This window comes from Natator depressus, chromosome 27 (genome assembly GCF_965152275.1).
Source record: "Natator depressus isolate rNatDep1 chromosome 27, rNatDep2.hap1, whole genome shotgun sequence".
In the NCBI taxonomy this organism is placed as follows: Eukaryota; Metazoa; Chordata; order Testudines; family Cheloniidae; genus Natator; species Natator depressus.
Window position 1 is genome coordinate 14,397,577 of NC_134260.1, and position 18,777 is coordinate 14,416,353.

General features: G+C 49.9%; 1 protein-coding gene across 1 annotated transcript; it reads left to right on the top strand.

Annotated features, from left to right (window-relative positions):
* Positions 1-18,620, top strand: ODAD4 (outer dynein arm docking complex subunit 4). The gene is made up of 12 exons (XM_074940730.1): positions 1-143; positions 2,745-2,876; positions 3,745-3,898; positions 5,616-5,677; positions 6,887-7,046; positions 8,170-8,394; positions 9,358-9,565; positions 11,182-11,268; positions 11,701-11,897; positions 12,106-12,206; positions 13,300-13,378; positions 17,495-18,620. Exons 1-12 carry the CDS (start codon positions 39-41, stop codon positions 17,689-17,691), a joined length of 1,707 nt encoding a protein of 568 aa, XP_074796831.1. The 5' UTR covers positions 1-38; the 3' UTR covers positions 17,692-18,620.
* Positions 18,621-18,777: the final 157 nt, after the last annotated feature.

Here is an 18,777-nt window from a genome sequence, read left to right on the forward strand (position 1 = left end):
GGCAGCGGTCGCCGGGCGGCGGCGGGCGGCGCGGGCCGATGGAGGGCGCGGGGCTGAGCGGGACCTTCCCCAGCCTCATGGCCGAGGGGGCGCTGCTCAGCCGGCGCGGGGAGCACAGCAAGGCGCTGGCCAGCTTCACCAACGTGAGGGGCTGATTATGCACATCGCTCATGAATATTCATGAACATTGACACTCCCCCCCGGGTAGCTGGGGGTGGGGGGTCGACAGTGGGGTGCTGATACAGGGCCAGGCGCGGGGCTGGGGGACGGGATGTGGGACTGTGGCACACGCGCGTGGCGGGGGGTGTGGTGCCCAGGAGCGAGGGGACGTGGCACATGTGCGTGGCGGGGGGTGTGGTGCCCAGGAGCGAGGGGACGTGGCACGCGTGCGTGGCGGGGGGTGTGGTGCCCAGGAGCGAGGGGACGTGGCACACGCGCGTGGCGGGGGGTGTGGTGCCCAGGAGTGAGGGGACGTGGCATGCGTGCGTGGCGGGGGGTGTGGTGCACACGAGTGAGGGGACGTGGCACGCGTGCGTGGCGGGGGGTGTGGTGCCCAGGAGCGAGGGGACGTGGCACATGTGCGTGGCGGGGGGTGTGGTGCCCAGGAGCGAGGGGACGTGGCACGCGTGCGTGGCGGGGGGTGTGGTGCCCAGGAGCGAGGGGACGTGGCACGCGTGCGTGGCGGGGGGTGTGGTGCCCAGGAGCGAGGGGACGTGGCACGCGTGCGTGGCGGGGGGTGTGGTGCCCAGGAGCGAGGGGACGTGGCACGCGTGCGTGGCGGGGGGTGTGGTGCCCAGGAGCGAGGGGACGTGGCACATGCGCGTGGCGGGGGGTGTGGTGCCCAGGAGCGAGGGGACGTGGCACATGCGCGTGGCGGGGGGTGTGGTGCCCAGGAGCGAGGGGACGTGGCACGCGTGCGTGGCGGGGGGTGTGGTGCCCAGGAGCGAGGGGACGTGGCACATGCGCGTGGCGGGGGGTGTGGTGCCCAGGAGCGAGGGGACGTGGCACATGCGCGTGGCGGGGGGTGTGGTGCCCAGGAGCGAGGGGACGTGGCACGCGTGCGTGGCGGGGGGTGTGGTGCCCAGGAGCGAGGGGACGTGGCACATGCGCGTGGCGGGGGGTGTGGTGCCCAGGAGCGAGGGGACGTGGCACGCGTGCGTGGCGGGGGGTGTGGTGCCCAGGAGCGAGGGGACGTGGCACGCGTGCGTGGCGGGGGGTGTGGTGCCCAGGAGCGAGGGGACGTGGCACGCGTGCGTGGTGGGGGGTGTGGTGCCCAGGAGCGAGGGGACGTGGCACATGCGCGTGGCGGGGGGTGTGGTGCCCAGGAGCGAGGGGACGTGGCACATGCGCGTGGCGGGGGGTGTGGTGCCCAGGAGCGAGGGGACGTGGCACGCGTGCGTGGCGGGGGGTGTGGTGCCCAGGAGCGAGGGGACGTGGCACATGCGCGTGGCGGGGGGTGTGGTGCCCAGGAGCGAGGGGACGTGGCACATGTGCGTGGCGGGGGGTGTGGTGCCCAGGAGCGAGGGGACGTGGCACGCGTGCGTGGCGGGGGGTGTGGTGCCCAGGAGCGAGGGGACGTGGCACATGCGCGTGGTGGGGGGTGTGGTGCCCTGAAGCAAGGGGACGTGGCACATGCGCGTGGTGGGGGGTGTGGTGCCCAGGAGCGAGGGGACGTGGCATGTGCGCCTGGCGGGGGGTGTGGTGCCCTGAAGCGATGGGGCGTGGCACACGCGCGTGGCGGGGGGTGTGGTGCCCTGAAGCGAGGGGGCGTGGCACACGCACGTGGCGGGGGGTGTGGTGCACACGAGCGAGGGGATGTGGCACACGCACGTGGTGGGGGGTGTGGTGCCCAGGAGCGAGGGGACGTGGCATACGCGCGTGGCGGGGGGTGTGGTGCCCAGGAGCGAGGGGACGTGGCACACGCGCGTGGCGGGGGGTGTGGTGCCCAGGAGCGAGGGGACGTGGCACACGTGCATGGCGGGGGGTGTGGTGCCCAGGAGCGAGGGGACGTGGCACATGCGCGTGGTGGGGGGTGTGGTGCCCAGGAGCAAGGGGACATGGCACACGCGTGTGGCGGGGGGTGTGGTGCACAGGAGCGAGGGGATGCGAGGACACGGCCTGGGGAGATGAGGGGATGCAGTGTGATGAGATAGCACATGTGGGGAGGAGACGTAGCAAGGGAGCAAAGGGCTATCATGTGGGGATGTGGGGACAGAGCACAAGAGAATGCGGAGAAGTAGTGACACCACGAGGGGAGGGCCATGGTGTCATCCCAATGTCTGCATCGGTCAGTGACACATGTCAGTGTTCCTCATCAGCCCTGAGCCGGGACCAGAACCTCAAACCACAACCTCAAACCACAACTTACTTCCCTCCATGATTTGAATGGCCAGGGCAGAGCGATTTAATGAGGGCAAAGTTATTTCTCCAGTTCTCTAAGGAGTGGGGACCAGAGGTTGGAGCAGGGGCCTGGGCGCTAGGAGTCCTGGGTTTTATTTCTGCCTCTTCTACTGATTCTCTCAAGTCACGTGCCTCAGTTACCACCAAAGGGGTGATACAGTTTACCCCTTGCCGGGGTTGTGAGACTTTGTTCATGAATGCTTGGGAATCACATGGAGATCCTGGCTGGGAGGGCGTCACAGACGTGCAGCAGGTTCTATCAAATACAGGTGCCGGTGCGTGCTTCCTGTGCTGACAAGCCCAGCACCTCTGTGACTGAATGCTTCTCTGTGTTTGCATCCCAGGCTCTGCAGGTGAAAGCAGGGGATAAGCACGGGCTGGTCGCCCGTTCAGTGTGTTACCTGAAACTCGGGGACACAGAAAATTCCCTGAGAGATGCAGAAGCCTCTCTTCAAAATGACCAAACATTCTCCAAGGTAAATAGCATTAGGGGACAAGGGACTGGTGTGTACCTAGGGCTGGCCTTCAGTGAGTGGGGCACCAAGGGTACATCTACACTGCAAAAAAAAAAAAAAAAAGCAGCAGCAGGGTGTCTCAGAGCCTGTGTCTATGGACTTGTGGTCAAAGGTCTTGAACTACTGTGCTAAAAATAGCAGTGTAGACATTCCTGCTCAGGTTGGAGCTCAGGCCCTTTGACCACCCCCTTTGACTGGGTTTCAGAGCTTGAGTGGGAACATTGTCTGTACTGCTCTTTTTAGCACCATACACGAGCCCAAGTCTGTAGACTCAGGTTCTGAGACTTGCTGCTGTGGCCTTTGTTTGTTTGTTTGTTGTTTTTGCAGTGCAGACGTACCCCAAGAAGCCAGGGGGGAAGCAGTGGGTTGTTAGTCTCCTCTTCCCCACTCTTTGTTCCTGCTCCAGAATATGAGATCAGAGCTGCCGGTGAGTTGCTGAATCTGCCCTTGTGTTGCATGTGCTCAGTGCAAGCCCTGCCTGTGTTCTCAGGACAGTGGGTTGTCTGGAGAGCTGTTCTTCTATCCAGTTGAAAATCCCACATTCTACAGGGAAACTCTAGTTTCAGTTGAGGTTTACTGGACACACTCACGCTTTATTCCAGCATCACATAAACAGCTGTAAATATTTACAGTCTGACAGCAACAGGGGCCTGATCTGGCACCCCTCCCCTTATAGTGACCCCAAGGAAGTGAAGGAAACTCACCGGAGTCATGGTTGCAGGATCGGGCTTTATCCTTGGCAGAGATGAGATGGCCCGTAGCACTCTCCTCACTGCTTTAGGAGCTGTTCTATGTGTTACATTCAGACTGTTTGTTTCCTTCATTACAGGGGCTTTACCAAAAGGCTGAGACCCTGTACACCATGGGCGACTTTGAATTTGCACTAGTGTATTATCACCGAGGCCACAAACTACGTCCAGAACTACAGGAATTCAGGCTAGGAATTCAGAAAGCTCAGGAAGCGATTGACAACTCTGTTGGAAGTAAGATGTTACAGTTTATTGACAATGCAAGCGTATCCCAAAGCAGGCAATTCAGTAGCTGTGGTCCTATATTATATTAGTTCCTCACGTGCTCAGAGAATGAGAGGACATTGCACAGGAAGATCTGGTGGCCTCCTGAATCACATGCATAATTGCCATTTTCAGCTGAGGTCAGGGAATTCGCAATAGGGTCCAACCTGTGTTACTGGCCAAATGTATATTTTGTTACAGTATCTAATTACCCCCCAGTAATACAGATTCAGGTGTCGACCTGGACCCCCTGATCCGTGCAGTCATTACCCTATGCTTGATTATTGCAACTTACATGTACGAACAAAGCCCCAAACTCTGAAAATGTTCCAGCTCGTTCAAAACGCAGAAGCGCATCTGCTTAGCACCCTGCTGCTCTTCTCGCTACACTGGCTCCCCACTGACTACAGAATCCATTTCAAGGTCTCTGTCCTGATGTTCAGAGCCTTTCAGTGAAATTAATCTCAGCTTCCTGAAACCACATCTCCTGCTGTGACCCTGACCTCCCATGACAGCTGATCTGCTTGGGACAACCAGTAGGGAGAGGCAACACTTTCATAGGAGCTAGACCTAGACTAGAACTCAATCCAGCCAGAGGCAAAAGTGATCTAAGGCCTTCTAGTGTTCAGAGCTAGATATAAAACTAATTTCTTCCACTTAGCATTCCCTTAATAATGTCTTCACAAGGATATGCAGTACACCCACTCATAGACAGACAGCATGCCTATTCACAGACATACATCACACCCCCACTTATGGACACACACACACCACAGCAACTTTCAGACAACACCTACTCACACAGGACACACATAGACATAGAATGATGGCACCCGCCTCCCCGACACGCACAGAACACAGAGACTTGGACAGACAGTACACCTACCCACCCACAAAAGCAAACAGACATGCTAATCAACAATCAAGCTGTTTCTTCTCAAGACTGGGAAAGAAGCAAGAGACAACTGTTATTTTAGCTGTATTTTCATGTAACTGGGAGGCTTCTGGACACTACGGCAATGGAGACCATGAACAGCTAGCTAGATAGTCTGAGAAACTCCTCCCAGGCTGGTCTAGGTAGTCTTGTCCTGACTCTCTCACCTGAGGAGATTCATTAGAACAGTGTCTGATTCTCCTTTCCCCCTTCTGGCTTGGCCAAAGCTGTGTGTTGCCTGCATGCAGTTAGACTGGCAGAGTTGAGAGTGGGGCATTTTGCTCTAAATATTGACAAATCTGATTTAGAAATAACTCTCTGGGCTGGTGGAGGTCCTGGTATCCCATTCTGGTACTGCCCCATCTGCCTGTTTAACTGGCCGGTTGTCTCTTGTCTTATAGGTAGATTGTAAGTTCTTTAGGGCAGGGACTGTCTTTTTGTTGTATTTGTACAGTGCCTAGTGCAAAGGGGCCCTGATCTGTGGTTGTGACCCCTCGATGCTACCATAGGGGCCACAATAATAATTCTTATTAATAAGACATGCAGCTGAGCTGTTTCTCCGAGCTGCAATTCCTGCTCTTAGACCGAAGAGAGGGATACAGAACTTGCCACATATTTCAAATGCCGCGATAAGTGCACAGGTTTGTTTCTAACAGAGCATTACTGGCCTAGCACATTTACATCCGTGTTACACTCTAGGGCCTGTGCGTTGCAGTTCTTGAATGCTCACAAGCATGTTTTCTCTGTTTGCAGGTCCTTCCTCAGTTAAATTGGAGAACAAAGGGGACCTCTGCTTTTTAAGCAGGCAGGCAGAGGTATGGTGTGAACCACTTTCTCTTGGGAAGCTCACTAGAGATACCACAATGCTAAATGCTCTCTGGTGAATTGGCACAACCAGGGGAAAAAATGGCTGAGACTTTCTGCAGCTGTATCAGTAGAACTAGTTCTGGGGTCAGCCCAGTGTGCCATGCGTGGCAGACAGTTCTGCCTTCTCCTTGACATTTTGTGTAGCTCTATCGGAAGAGAGCACCAGCCAAGGAGAAACTGAACACCTGATCGGCGCCTTTCCACCAGCAAAACTCCCACTGCTTTCAAACAGACTATCACACAGGAAAGAGGACATTAAGAGCATCTGTGTTTGTGTCTAGCTATGGGCCCAAATTCTGCTGGCCTTACTCACATGAGTACTTTCCATCAATTTCAGTGGGGAGATCGGGGGCCATGATCAATCTGTAGCACCTACTTTGGTCTGACTTGCTTTAAGGTTAAACTTTTCAAAAGTGGCCACGGATTTTGGGTGGCTCAATTTTTGGGTGCCCAGCTTGAGGCACATGGCTCCTTGGGAGCGTTGAACACCCACAGCTCCAGTTTGACATCAGCGGGAGCAGTGAGTGCTCAACTCCGCAGAAAGTCAGGGTTCAAGGGCCTGACTTTCGCAAGGTCCTGCCGAGTCCTTTGACTCCAGTTGGAGCTGTGGCTGCTTAGCAGCTGTGGAAATCAGGACCAACGTGTCTAAAGTTGGGCATCCAGAAATAGAGGCCGCCATCATCAGTGGCCACTTGGGAATACGTGGCTGAATGTGCTTAGGAGAAGTACAGTAACTTTAACCTGTAGAGCCATCCCAGGATGTATTTATTATGGGTGTGTTTTGAACCTGGATTAGGATTTGGGATGGGAAGGCCTGGGGGATCTTCCCCCCAACACCCTTTCTTGTACTGTGGAGGGCTGGATGCCCCACCCCCAGGAGCCTGCATGCACTGAGTCTAGCACTGGTCAGCTGGAGTCACTCAAGAGCAGTGCAAGACACTATCTCTCAGAAGGGGCAGAACTCCTGCTTTTATAAAGCTGCTGTCCTAGGGAGCGAGTGCGTGGGGGTGCTTGGGATCTGAACTTTGATCCCCACTAGATTAACAGGCTGGTCTTGTGCCTGTGTCATTCTCTCCTTCATGAATAAAAAAAGCTAGCCCTTTCTGCTTGTGTCAGTATCCCTCTCCTCTGCGTCCTTCTGTTTTGTTCTGCGGCAGAGCAAAAAAGTGAAGCAGAAACTTCAGGTCAAAGCTCCCAAAAAGGATCAAAAGCAGCAGAGTAAAGTGGAGCCCATCAGGAATGAAAAGACTGAACGGCAACTTCTTGGAGAGCTTTATGTTGACAAGGCCTACCTGGAGAAACTACTCAAGGATGAAGGTCTTTCTCTATTGTATTTAACTAAATATAACACATTATTCCTCTTGATTCAATCAAATCCACGTTTTCCTTTCATTCTGTTATTCATATGACCACCAGGGGATGGATCACCCCTTGAGTAGCACATGCTAGGGTTTGCAGTGGTCCCAAACCTACAAATTACGTGATCCAGATTTATACAAGTTACTCAAGTTTCCAGGACCAGTGTTTGTAACAATGTCTAAATACATTTTATCCTTTATACTTCCTTATTAGTTAAATAGCAGCATTCTGTAGCAAGCAGTTCAGTTATCCACTAACACCGGCCCAAAGCCCTTAATGCCAATCAAAATAAAAAGCAGAAATTATATTATTTTAAGTACAAATGTCATAGTTGATTAGATAAACTAGTGTTGAATTAAGTTGAAGGCACCAGTTTTGCTTTGGACTGGTCAATGTCATGGTTTTGCTGCTAAGGATTAAGATGTGGGATTCAGAAAAGGATCAGATTTCTGAGTTGGGCAGAAAATGCATCCCTGTTTAATTAGTTTTCTTGAGAAATATTTCCCCAGGAACATAGGAGAGAGGCTTTAGTCCCCTGTTACCTCCTGTTATGTTACCAGTCTTCATAACTTACATGGGTCCATCTTATCTTCTGAGACTTTAAAAGTTCTCACAGTATTCCATGGGGACAATCCATGCAATCCAGGATGCCTACATTCCGTTAAGGTGCCGTCTACCCTATAAGTGAATCAGATAGTTTCTCATCTTGAGCTATGGCCGAGTGGGACAGGTGTCCAGGTCACCAAACTTCACCACCACTAGTGCTCACTGGGCCTCTCCTGGGTTGTTTCACCATTGAAGACAAGGATTGAAGGGGCCGTGGACACTGACTCTTACGGGTCATGCTTACATGCCAGGTTTAGGCATGACAGCAGTGGATGGTGAGGTGGTGGGGGAAGCTTGCCCTGCCACCACCCATGCTGTGTCTGTTCCGGGGATTATTAAAGGACTTAGTCTCCAGGGTGCTCAGTCTGGGGCTAGCACTAAAAATGTTCCCATCCGCCTCACCCCCCCACATCATGGCTTCACTCCTCAGATCCTTTAATACTGTCTCCTGGTTCTGCCTTTCACTGATTTCCAGACTTGATCAAAAGCAGCACAAAGTATGGGATGACAGTGGAGGACCTGATCCTGGGTGGCATTAACTACCTGGACACCCGCACCGAATTCTGGCAGCAGCAGAAGCCCATCTACGCCCGCGTGAGAGACCGCAAGCTCATGCAGCAGAGATGGCTCCCAGAGAGAAAGCGAAAGCCATCGGAAATTGCCAGATACATCCTGAAGAGCATGGAAGAAATTGATATGTGTAGGTGTCCCACATGGAAGCAACAAGAGCGTTGTGACTGGTGTATATTATTCACAGTGGGCAGCTACAGACCAGATCAGCAGGAGCCCTGCATTTAGAGGGTTGTTGTTTCCTAACAATAGCAGGTTTAAAAATGTGTCATGCTTTTCCCTGCCTTTCCCAAGCAATACTTCTAGTATAGAATTGAACACACTGGGGTATTTTCCAGCTCCTCCTATACTCAGGGCATCCCAGAGCACTGTACAGAGCAGTGCTTTGGACACTAGAACCCTGTAGGCAAATGCAGTGTGCTTAGCAAATGACCCACCCAGCCTGGGACACTGGCGAGGCCAGGGCATTGGTTCTTCTCTACCTTCTTTGAAAAGTAACAAGGACAGAGAGGGCTAGAAGGATGAAGAATTTGCAGGGAAGGGTCTGGAAGGGAGGAGAGAGGGCTCCAAGCCATTTCTATTTAGTGTTTGTCCTGTTCACTTTGTAACCCATAAGACCTCTGTCGTCATCACTGAGGCTCAGTTCCTTTTCCTTGCCACAGAATTGCCCCCAAATGTGGCAGATGACAGAGCTCCATAGCATAGTATGGTGGTTTAATTGCCACAGCATTGCACAAAGCTGGGACAGGTAACAGAGCCGCGTGATGGACTGACCTGTAGGAGATGCCATAGTGGTGTTGCGTCTAGCACTTACTCTCAGATGACACATTCAGCTTCCCCGCCGCACGACTAGATTCTCCCAACCCATCTTCAGACTGTGGGTCTCATTCTCCATTGTCCTGCACTAGGGGTTTTCATCTGCACCTGTGCAAAGTGAGTGCAAAATGGTACCAAAGCAGACTTACATTGGTGGCAGTATTTTGCACAGGTATAAATGAGTCCCCAAAGACACAGTGGAGAATCAGGCCCTGTGTCTCCCCAGCTGTCCCTGTGCCCCACTTGGTGCTGAGCGTTCCTCTCTCTGTGCTTCTAGTGTTGACCAGTAGCTGCCCTGAAGGAAGCTGTAAGAAAGCTGAGCATGTGCTAAAAACAATCGAAGGTTGGTCTGATGATGAAATTCCCAACAAGAACGAATTGATTGGAAACCTCTACAGCTGCATTGGGAACGCTCAGATAGAGATGGAGCAAATGGGGGCAGCACTGCAGAGTCACAAGATGGATCTGGAGATCGCAAGGGAAAAGTGAGTGCTCTAAAGCCCGATGTTAACTTGGGATGGGCGGGGAAAGGAGGCAACGTGTGGCGGTAGGAGTTCAGATGGGAAGGGCACATTGCCTAACTGAAGGGCAATTCTCAAATAATGCTTTGAATTTCTATAGCCCTGCTCTTCTGGGGACCTGATGGCACTAGACCCAGTCATTACCTGCCCTCACGGTATCCACTTACGTATCATCATCACCATGGTACAAACAGGGAGGCTGAGGCAGAACAATGCGTGTGTCCTGCCCAAGGACACAGACCAAATCCATGTCAGAGCCAGGGCTTGCACCCGGGGCTCTTGATTCCCAGCCCTCCGCCCTACCCCTGGCAATGCTTCCGCCTAAGAAAACGTTATAATCAGATTTCTTGATAGGTTTTCTGGCTGGGGAAATCATTTTCATTTGAGTCATTACGTCAGTACCCAGTAGGTACAGCCATCCGCTCCTGCAGAAAACGTTCTGCAGGATCTCTCAGGCAGAAGAGAATGGAGCAGAATGGGCTTTATATTGTCCTCTCCGAATGGAGTTTTGCAGAGCACTTCACAAAGCAAGGAGGTCCCTGTTGGACCCGTTTGGGTTTTTGCTGCCAGTGCAGTGATTAGGCAGGGAGGAAGCGTCCTCTAGTGGTTAAAGTGCAGGACAGGAGTGAGAAGATCTGGGTTCTGCTGTTCACTCACTGTGTGACCTGGGGCAATGCATTTAGGGTATGTCTATGCAGCAACTAGACAACTGCAGCTGGCCCCAGCTGGGAAGTCTACACAGCAAGGAGACAGTCCCACCGCCTGAGACGGAGTCAGCTGGGGATAGTAAAACTGGTTCATATCAGAGGAGGGGAGTGAGGGTTAGGTCATTAACATTTGTAAAGAACACTTGCTGCGCTACAGGGTGCATTCTTATAAAGTGAGTAGCCATTAGCTTTAACCAATAGCTCACACAGAGCACTGGACAGCAGAGCCTGGTTACTGAGAGCGAGCGAATGCAGACTAGGACCCTGGGATTCTCCTTTTCAATGATTTAAAAAAGCTGCTTTGTTTCTTTAACTTCCACCAGAGACATGGCATCTATCTCAGCACAATATCCCATTGCAATTTTAAATGGGCCCTGTGTCACACCCTATCAACTTGAAATCTACTTAATTGAACAGAAAAATGAGTTAAAAGTACTTTTAAGTACTACGTGTGCCCGTTACTCACCCCTACAAATGGTACACTTTCCAAATACAAAATGCTTTTCTCGCCCATGTTGCTATGTGAAAATCCACACAACTGACTGACTACACAGAGGGAACTGTGGAAGTGACTGCACACACAAAGTGTCTTATCAAATGCACAAAAAACCAATACAAACAAACAAAAATGGATAAAGCAGACCCATTCCCCCCACTTATCTCTTCCAGCTACAGTAATCTTAGGTGGTACTTAGAACAGTAGTTGGTAAAAAGTATTTCAAACTGACAGTGTTCCTTTAGTGCTGTCTGACATTGTTATGTGAGCTCACTGAACCGGTGAATCTCAAAGGGAATATAGAGGGAGCCTAAGAAAATGCAGGATTATTCAGGGGCAAGACTCTTTGAAGACCTCATTCTTTCACTTCAATGCAGTGATCTGCCAGATTCCGTCTCCAGAGCTCTTGACAACATTGGCAGGGTTTATGCCAGAATTGGCAAATTCCAGCAAGCTATTGACACGTACGTAACATTCATAACATAACAGGTAAGAAAGTAGATTTACAATTAAACGGGTGTTGCTTGGTCCATGTATTTAATTATGCTGTCAGCAAGGGGTACTGCTAATGCCAGCTGTGATGTGGACACTCGCCACGAGGAGCTGCACTGGACAGGCCACTGGACAGCCATCAGATGGTAACAATTTCCAGTTGCAAGCATTGATCTTGCCTTGATTCAAACCGGCAGCCCTGAGAGTAAATGACTTTGTAACCCAACCCCCAGAGTCTTCCAGACTTTCTGACTTGCTCTCTTTCCAAACATCTAAGAGGCCTCAGCATAATAAGACTTTGGGTAATGGAAGCATCTGCAACCCTTTTAAGGGTTTAAAAAGCCAAGAGCCAACATTACACTGAACCTAGGGCAGTAGAAGTAACTTTCTTTTCCTGTGTAAAGATGGGAGGAGAAGATCCCACTGGCAAAAACCAGCCTGGAGAAGACGTGGTTATTCCATGAAATTGGCCGATGTTACCTAGAGCTCGATGAAGCAACAGAGGCCCAGGATTATGGAGAAAAATCTCTCCGTTCAGCGGAGGAGGAGGGTGATGTTGAGTGGCAACTCAACGCTAGTGTGCTGGTTGCACAAGCACAAGGTAAAGACATTGTTGAAAAATTTGCTTTGAAGATGGCGGACAGTGAGTCTACTCCACAGCGTCATTAAACCTGTCTGTGCCTTACAAACAACCCCACACAGTCTCATTTGAGCAAAAGTCTTTTCCAGACAGGCTCATTGGGCTAACATAATAGTTTCCTCTTGTTCTTAGTCCTGCATTAAAATGGATTCTTGTTTGTCTGTTACAGTGAAACTTCAAGACTTCCAATCTGCAGTTATGAACTTTGAAAAAGCTCTTGAGAAGGCAAAACTCATTCATAACGATGCAGCTCAGCAGGCCATCATCATCGTAAGTGATTTACTGTAATCAAGAGAAGAGTTTTGGGGCAATGTGCAGACGTTACCGACCACGGTTGTTCTCAACTTCTGGTCCGTGGGGCCAGGGACCCAGGGCAAGAAGAGAATGCCAGCTGGCAGCTGGGGGATTAGGAGATGAAACGTCTCACACGAGGAACAAGGCAGCCTCTGTCAAGCTGCTCCCCAAAATAAAAAACATATGAAACCTCTTGAGTTAGAAAACTCGGTCCCAATGTGAACTAATGCTGGAAATATACGGGGTAAAATCTTGGACCTATTGGAGTCAGTGGCAGAACTTCTATTGACTTCAGTGTAGCCAGGAGTCAAATTCTGTCTTTCATTGCATCCAGGTGCATGCCAGCAAGCTCATGGCCAGCAACTGGAATGTGAGGTTGAATATGGCCTCCCTGTTCTGGCCTCTCTGAAATATCATGGAGAGGCTACTCTGCATGACCTTCATGACAGGAACATCATGGGTATTGGCTATGAATTGGGGGGGCATGATTTGCATGTTATCAGCACATATGCTTGCTGCCCTAGCAATGGTCTGCATGCATAGGTAGTCCTCCGGGTGATTCATAATCTCATTGGAGTAGATCACAAAAAGGGCTGATCTCACCCAGTATTTCAAAACACAGAACAGTGCTTTTGCAGCATGAATGTGTGCCTGTTTGGGGATCCGTTAAGTGTGTTTCCGAGCACAGGGGAACCACCTCTATTGTTTAGTTAAAAATGGGAAAAACAGTGCTAGCTGTGTGGGACGGGGGTGTAAGGAGGAAGGGATGATCCCTGCTGAAGTGTGCTAAGGAGTATATTAGCGAGAGTAGTGCAATCACAATAGGGGGAGGAGTGGAGCAAAGAGGCTCTTCACTGCAGGTAGCTTTAAAGGCACCAAAAGAGCAAGGAATGATGGGAGAGGGGACAGCAGAGGGGATTGGTCCTGCTTTGAGCAGGGGGTTGGACTAGATGACCTCCTGAGGTCCCTTCCAACCCTGATATTCTATGATAATGGGACAAACTTTTGAATAGGCCTGTCATGTGACTGCATGTCTAGATTTGTCACTAATTATTCTTGTCAACTTCAGGCCTTAGATGATGCGAACAAAGACTTCATTGAAGAGTTGAAAGCAGAACAAAGGACAGAGAGAATCGACTCTTTAAGAGGTACTAATTCACCTGGGAATCGGTGTGTAAAACAATATAGAAAGTTTTGCATATCCCCTTCTCTTCTACCTCATCACAGGACACTTGGAGGAGTAGCTAACTCTATAATCCTCTAAGTGCTCACAAACTGATTGATGAATAATTTGTTCCAATATATTTCCAGGTATCAAAGTTAGGCTGGCTGGTCTATAATTCCCCAGGTCCTCTTTTTTCTCCTTTTAAAGATAGGTTCTATGTTTGCCCTGCTCCAGTCCTCCAGGCCCTCACATCCTCCAGGAGTTCTGAAAGATAATTGCTAATGGTTCCAAAATTGCTTCAGCTATTTCCTTAAGTACCTTAGGGTAAATTTCATCAGATCCTGGCGACTTGAATCGATCTCTATATTGTCTAACTTGTTCTTTCCCTATTTTGGCTTGTGTGCCTTCCCCCTTGTGGATAACATGTATTGTGTTAGTTATCTGCTCACAATTTACCTTGTTAGTGAATCAAAATAGATTGAATCAAAATAGGCATTGAACACCTTAGCCTTCTTGGTGTCATCCGTTGTTAGCTCTCCTTCCCCACTAAATAGTAGACCTACCCTTTTCTGTGTCTTTCTTTTGCTCCTAATGTATTTACAGAAGCTCTTCTTACTGCCTTTTATGTCCCTTGCTACGTGTAATTCATTTTGTGCCTTAAACTGTTGATATTGTCTCTACATGCTTGTGCTGTTCTGTTTGTTCTCACTCTTGCCTATTTGTCCATGGTTCCACTTTCTGTAGGATTCCTTTGTGATTTTCAGGTCATTAACGAGCTCCTGATGGAGCCATATTAGCCTCTTACTATTATTCCTATCAGGATAGTTTGCTGTGGTGCCTTTAACATTGTCTCCTTGGGAAACTCTCAGCTCTCCTGAACTCCTTTTCCTCTTAGATTTTCTTCCCATGGATCTTATCTTCCAGTTCTCTGATTGTGTTCAAGTCTGCCTTCTTGAAGTCCCTTGTCCTTGTTCTGCTGCTGTCTCTCCTTCCTTTCCTTAGAAGCAGTAGCTCTATCATTTCATGATCGCTTCACCCAAATGGCCTTCCACCTTCTGATTTGCAGCCAATTCCTCCCTGTTAGTCAGAATCACGTCTAAAATGGCCATCTCCCAGGTTACTGCCTCCACCTTCTGATACAAGAAATTGTCCCCAAGACATTCCAGGGGCTTACTGTGCATTTTGTATTTTGCCGAATTACTTTTCCAACAGACATCTGAGTAGTTAAAGTCTCCCATTACTAGCAGCTCTTGAGTTCTGGATATTTCTGTTGTTTGTTCTGGAAATGCCCCATCCCTCATTTCCTCCAGATTCGGCGGTCTATATAGCAGCCCCCTATGGTGGTGTCACCACTGGTTTTCCCCACTTTTATCTTCATCCAGAGACTTTCAGTTGGTCTGCCTCTCACCTCCTTCTGAACCTCAGAACAGATGTATATGTTCTTGATGTACAAGGCAACACCTCCTTCCTTGTTCCCTGGCTTGCCCTTCCTGAACAAACTGTACCCCTCTATCCAAATATTCCAGTCTCGAGATTCATCCCACCACATCTCTGTGATGCCAGTTGAGTCATATTTTAGCTTATGGCTCATACTCCCTGTTTTCTGTTTCTTCCCCATACTCCTTGCATTTGTGTATAGACATATGAAACCATAAATTGGCTATGAACGGTGGCTTTGCTTTTTATCACTGAGGTTCCGATCCCCAGCTGGTGTAAATCAGCATCTCTCCAACTTCTATGGAGCGATGATCATTTACACCAACTGAGGATCTGGCCCCAATTCTTTAAAACACGTTAGTGCTATTTATAAACAAGACATTTTCCAAAACACAAAGTGACTGCTATAAAGAAGTTAATTTCTCCAGTGCCCCAACACCACAGTGATGGGCCTGGCAAGAACCTAAATAGACAGCTACAAAACGTGATTGTACCTAATGCTGCATGGATATGAGACATGCAGGAAAGAGAAAGAGGGAAAAGCTCAGCTGGCTTTTGGAATCCACCTGAAATAAACTGTATCCAATTTCCCATCACCACCTGAATAACTCCATTCCCTCGGGAGCCGCTGCAGCGGGACAAGAGTCAGTGCCAGGGCGGCAACAGCCTGCAGTGCGGTGTTTGTGCAGTGACCCACAATTTTCAATCCCAACTTGATTACTGCAGCCATTGCATCTTCTTTCCTCCATACACACGTAACTGCTGTCGACACTGGGGGGGGTTACACCAGCACAATGGGGGCAGAACAGAGTTTAAAAATAGCCCTGAGCTGTGGGATGCTTACGGTTACCTGTGTGATGCTGCAGCCAGTGACTGAGGCTGTACAAGTTGATGTAACTGGGAAGAATTCAGCGGAGGACGCAGAGAGTTCCATGGCTAGATATTTAAGTGCCGTATCAACTTTGAGCTGTAGGTGGCAGCATTTCCCGAGTTTCCCTGTAACTGCTTGCAGAAGGCAAACAGTCCACTCGAGCACCAGACATGCCAAACCTAAGGGAAAAACGCAGAAATGGCTCGTTTTTGGCTTAATTGGCTTGTGAGTTGCTTGTTGGCTAGTTTTTTGGCTTGTAGCTTGTTGCTTCTTTTTTTTGATTGGCTCCCGGCAAGCAGGGGCAAGGGGGGAAGAGAGTCAGGAGTGCACAGCGGGCCCACCCCAGTCCCAGACTGCATGCCGAGGGGATCTAGTCACATAGAGTGTTGGGGTTCTTAGGGATTGGCTTGTTTTGGCCTTATTTTGAAATGGGATTAGCCTGATTTTTGGCTTAGTGTGAAAGTCGGGGTGCTTATTTACCGCATGAAAGTTGACAACTGTGTCAAGCATCCCGCCTTAAAAAGATAATAAATAGGTTATTTTGTAAGGCAAGTCTGCAGTGGGGTCCTTGGTGAGTGCTCCAGCTATGGCAGGGCAGGGGGGGAGCATGGAAGAAAGCAGAGGGCATGATCCACTCATTGGTGCAATCAGGAGTATCACCATGCAGTGATGTGAAACTGGTCTAAGGCTGGCAGTGGGGAGGGCCATCCAAGGTCTCACAGAGTACAGGATCACCACGGACCCCTTGTGGGAGAAGCTGTTATGTAACACCATGGCAGAGAGTTTACTCAAATGGATCCTCAAGTGAACATATTTGAAATGTTATAAAACTGAAACCATTTTAGACTGTGTCTGTTACACATAATACCCTGAAAGTTTGGCTCCCATATTTATACACTGAAATATATCTGCAATACACAAACTGGGTGGTTAATTCAGGTGTAATAGATCCTCAATTAATATACAACAGGAGGCTCTGCTCCTGCAGTTGGATCTGGGAGGGCAGTCCCCTGCACCGATACATAGCCCCAGAGTCTGAGGTTGTTATTTAATAAAATGAAAATATAAAAGGGATACAATGTTTTTAATATATATATATACTGGATATTGTATGTGTGACTATTATACAGCTATATGGATCTGAATCCATAAGAATAAATGTTTCAGTATATGCCACTTATTTAAGTATTACGAGAAGAGTGCCAATTTAATATTTAAATCTTAGCTTCATTCTTAGAGTGCTGTTTGGTCTGACAGCCAGCTTTCCCCCATAAACCCTGCAGGGTATGCACTGTTCAGAGTTAGGCATGCAGATCTTGGGCCGGGGTAAATCTCGGTATGTGTGTAACTGATGACTAGTTTGATATACATCCTCCTGTTACACACTTCTGGGTTGAATGTACCACCCCTGAACTGGCAAAGACCAATGCCCCTTGAACCCAACCACACCCCTTTTCCCAGCAACATTCTCCCCCACTGCCCCTGGGTTACTAAACAGAGTTCACCTCTTTTTGTGCAAACATGAATTCCAAACAGATGCAACTTGCCAGCTCTGACCTACAACTTAAGCCCTTACTCCAGGGATGAATTTAACCTGTTGAGACCAAAAAAAAAAGGGAGGGGGGAGGAAAGACTGTATCAATGGGGTGGAAGAGCTCAGCAGCCCTGGTGCTCCTCTCCTCATTAAGAGCCCTCCACACCTGGAAGGTGCAGCTCCATTCTCTGCTCAGTGCTTGGTCGACAGGAACTCTGCTGTTCTGTTAAAGAAACCTGCACTGATTTCTTTTCCAGATTACGATTACGATGATGAATACCAGGAAGGAGAGGAGGCAGAGGACCAAAAAGAAAGAGAAGAAAACAAACAAAAGGAGATAGAAAAGGAAGAGAATGAGAGAAATGGAAGAGGAGGAGGAGGAGAAGAAAAAGAGGAGACAGAGGGAGAGAAAGGGGAAGATTATGCAGAGCCTCATCAGGATTTGCCTGAATAAAGAGGCAGCATTTCCCCAGGAACCACTCGTTAGGGTTAAAGTTCATGAGGGGTTGCTGGGTTTGCAAACTAGTGCATTTTAGTTAGTGTGAAATGGCCCCTGTTTTCCCTGGACATGGAGTCAGCTCCGTCAGAATTGGGGCTGCTCTTGCTCTTTGCCCTCCCTTTTAAATACTTTTTTTCCCCATGTTCCCAAGCCCTCCATTCAAGGCTGTTTGGGCTGTTACTGTGGGAGGAGTTCTGTTACTTCCCTCCCCCTCCCAGCCTTTCTGCCTAGAGTTCAGAGCCAGGTCTGTGCTTAGAAGCTTTGCTCATATAGCTCTGCTGTGCCCACAGCTTTCTCTGGTAAAAAACTCAGCAATTTTGCCAATGTAGCTTATTCCAGCCCCTCTGAGCAAACTAAGCTATACCAGCAAAAGCGCCTGCTTGCTGGTATAACTGAGTCTTGCTGGTACAGCCATGGCAATCAGGGAACCCATTTCATTACACCGCGGGCTGAGGGAGCTAAGCCGGCAAAAGTTGGTGGGGTAGAGCTGGCCCAGGACTCTGACAGAGAGTTAGACATTACTGAGGGCCCAATACTGCACCTGCTATGCAAGGGCAAAAGTCCCATCCACTCCCGGGGGCGTGCCGCATGCACTAGCATGGCAGCATTGGGCTCTTGCAAGTATATTTGACCCACCGGGACAGTTGCACTCATGGCAAAGTTGGGTAACATGACTGCAGGACACAGCATTTTACCTCACGTGCCACTGACTCACTGGCGCGGATCCTCCAGGCCGCATCCCGCGCTGACTGATTCCCACAGGCTGTGAGCAAGCGGAGCGTGGCCTAAGTCAACTGTGGCTTTGAGTCACGGTGAAACCTTCATGCCACCAAGGGAATGTTATTTTTAGAGTATGTGACTCGTAAATAAATGATGCCAACCGTGATGGCCACAGCTTGCCTCCTTGAGGGCGTGAACTACAGTGACTAACAACCAGTGCCTTCTCTGCAGGGCGGGAGGGAGCTGCCCCGGCTGTGCCTTCTCTGTGGGAGCTGGGAGCATTGCGATTGCAGAGCCAGGCATGGGTCCGCGCCTTTTAGG

Excerpts from the sequence above, each read along its gene's own strand:
- ODAD4 (XM_074940730.1), top strand. The coding sequence starts at position 39 with ATGGAGGGCGCGGGGCTGAGCGGGACCTTCCCCAGCCTCATGGCCGAG. Across the intron at positions 144-2,744 it reads CGCTGGCCAGCTTCACCAAC|GCTCTGCAGGTGAAAGCAGG; the intron begins GTGAGGGGCTGA and ends TTTGCATCCCAG. Across the intron at positions 12,207-13,299 it reads CTCAGCAGGCCATCATCATC|GCCTTAGATGATGCGAACAA; the intron begins GTAAGTGATTTA and ends TGTCAACTTCAG.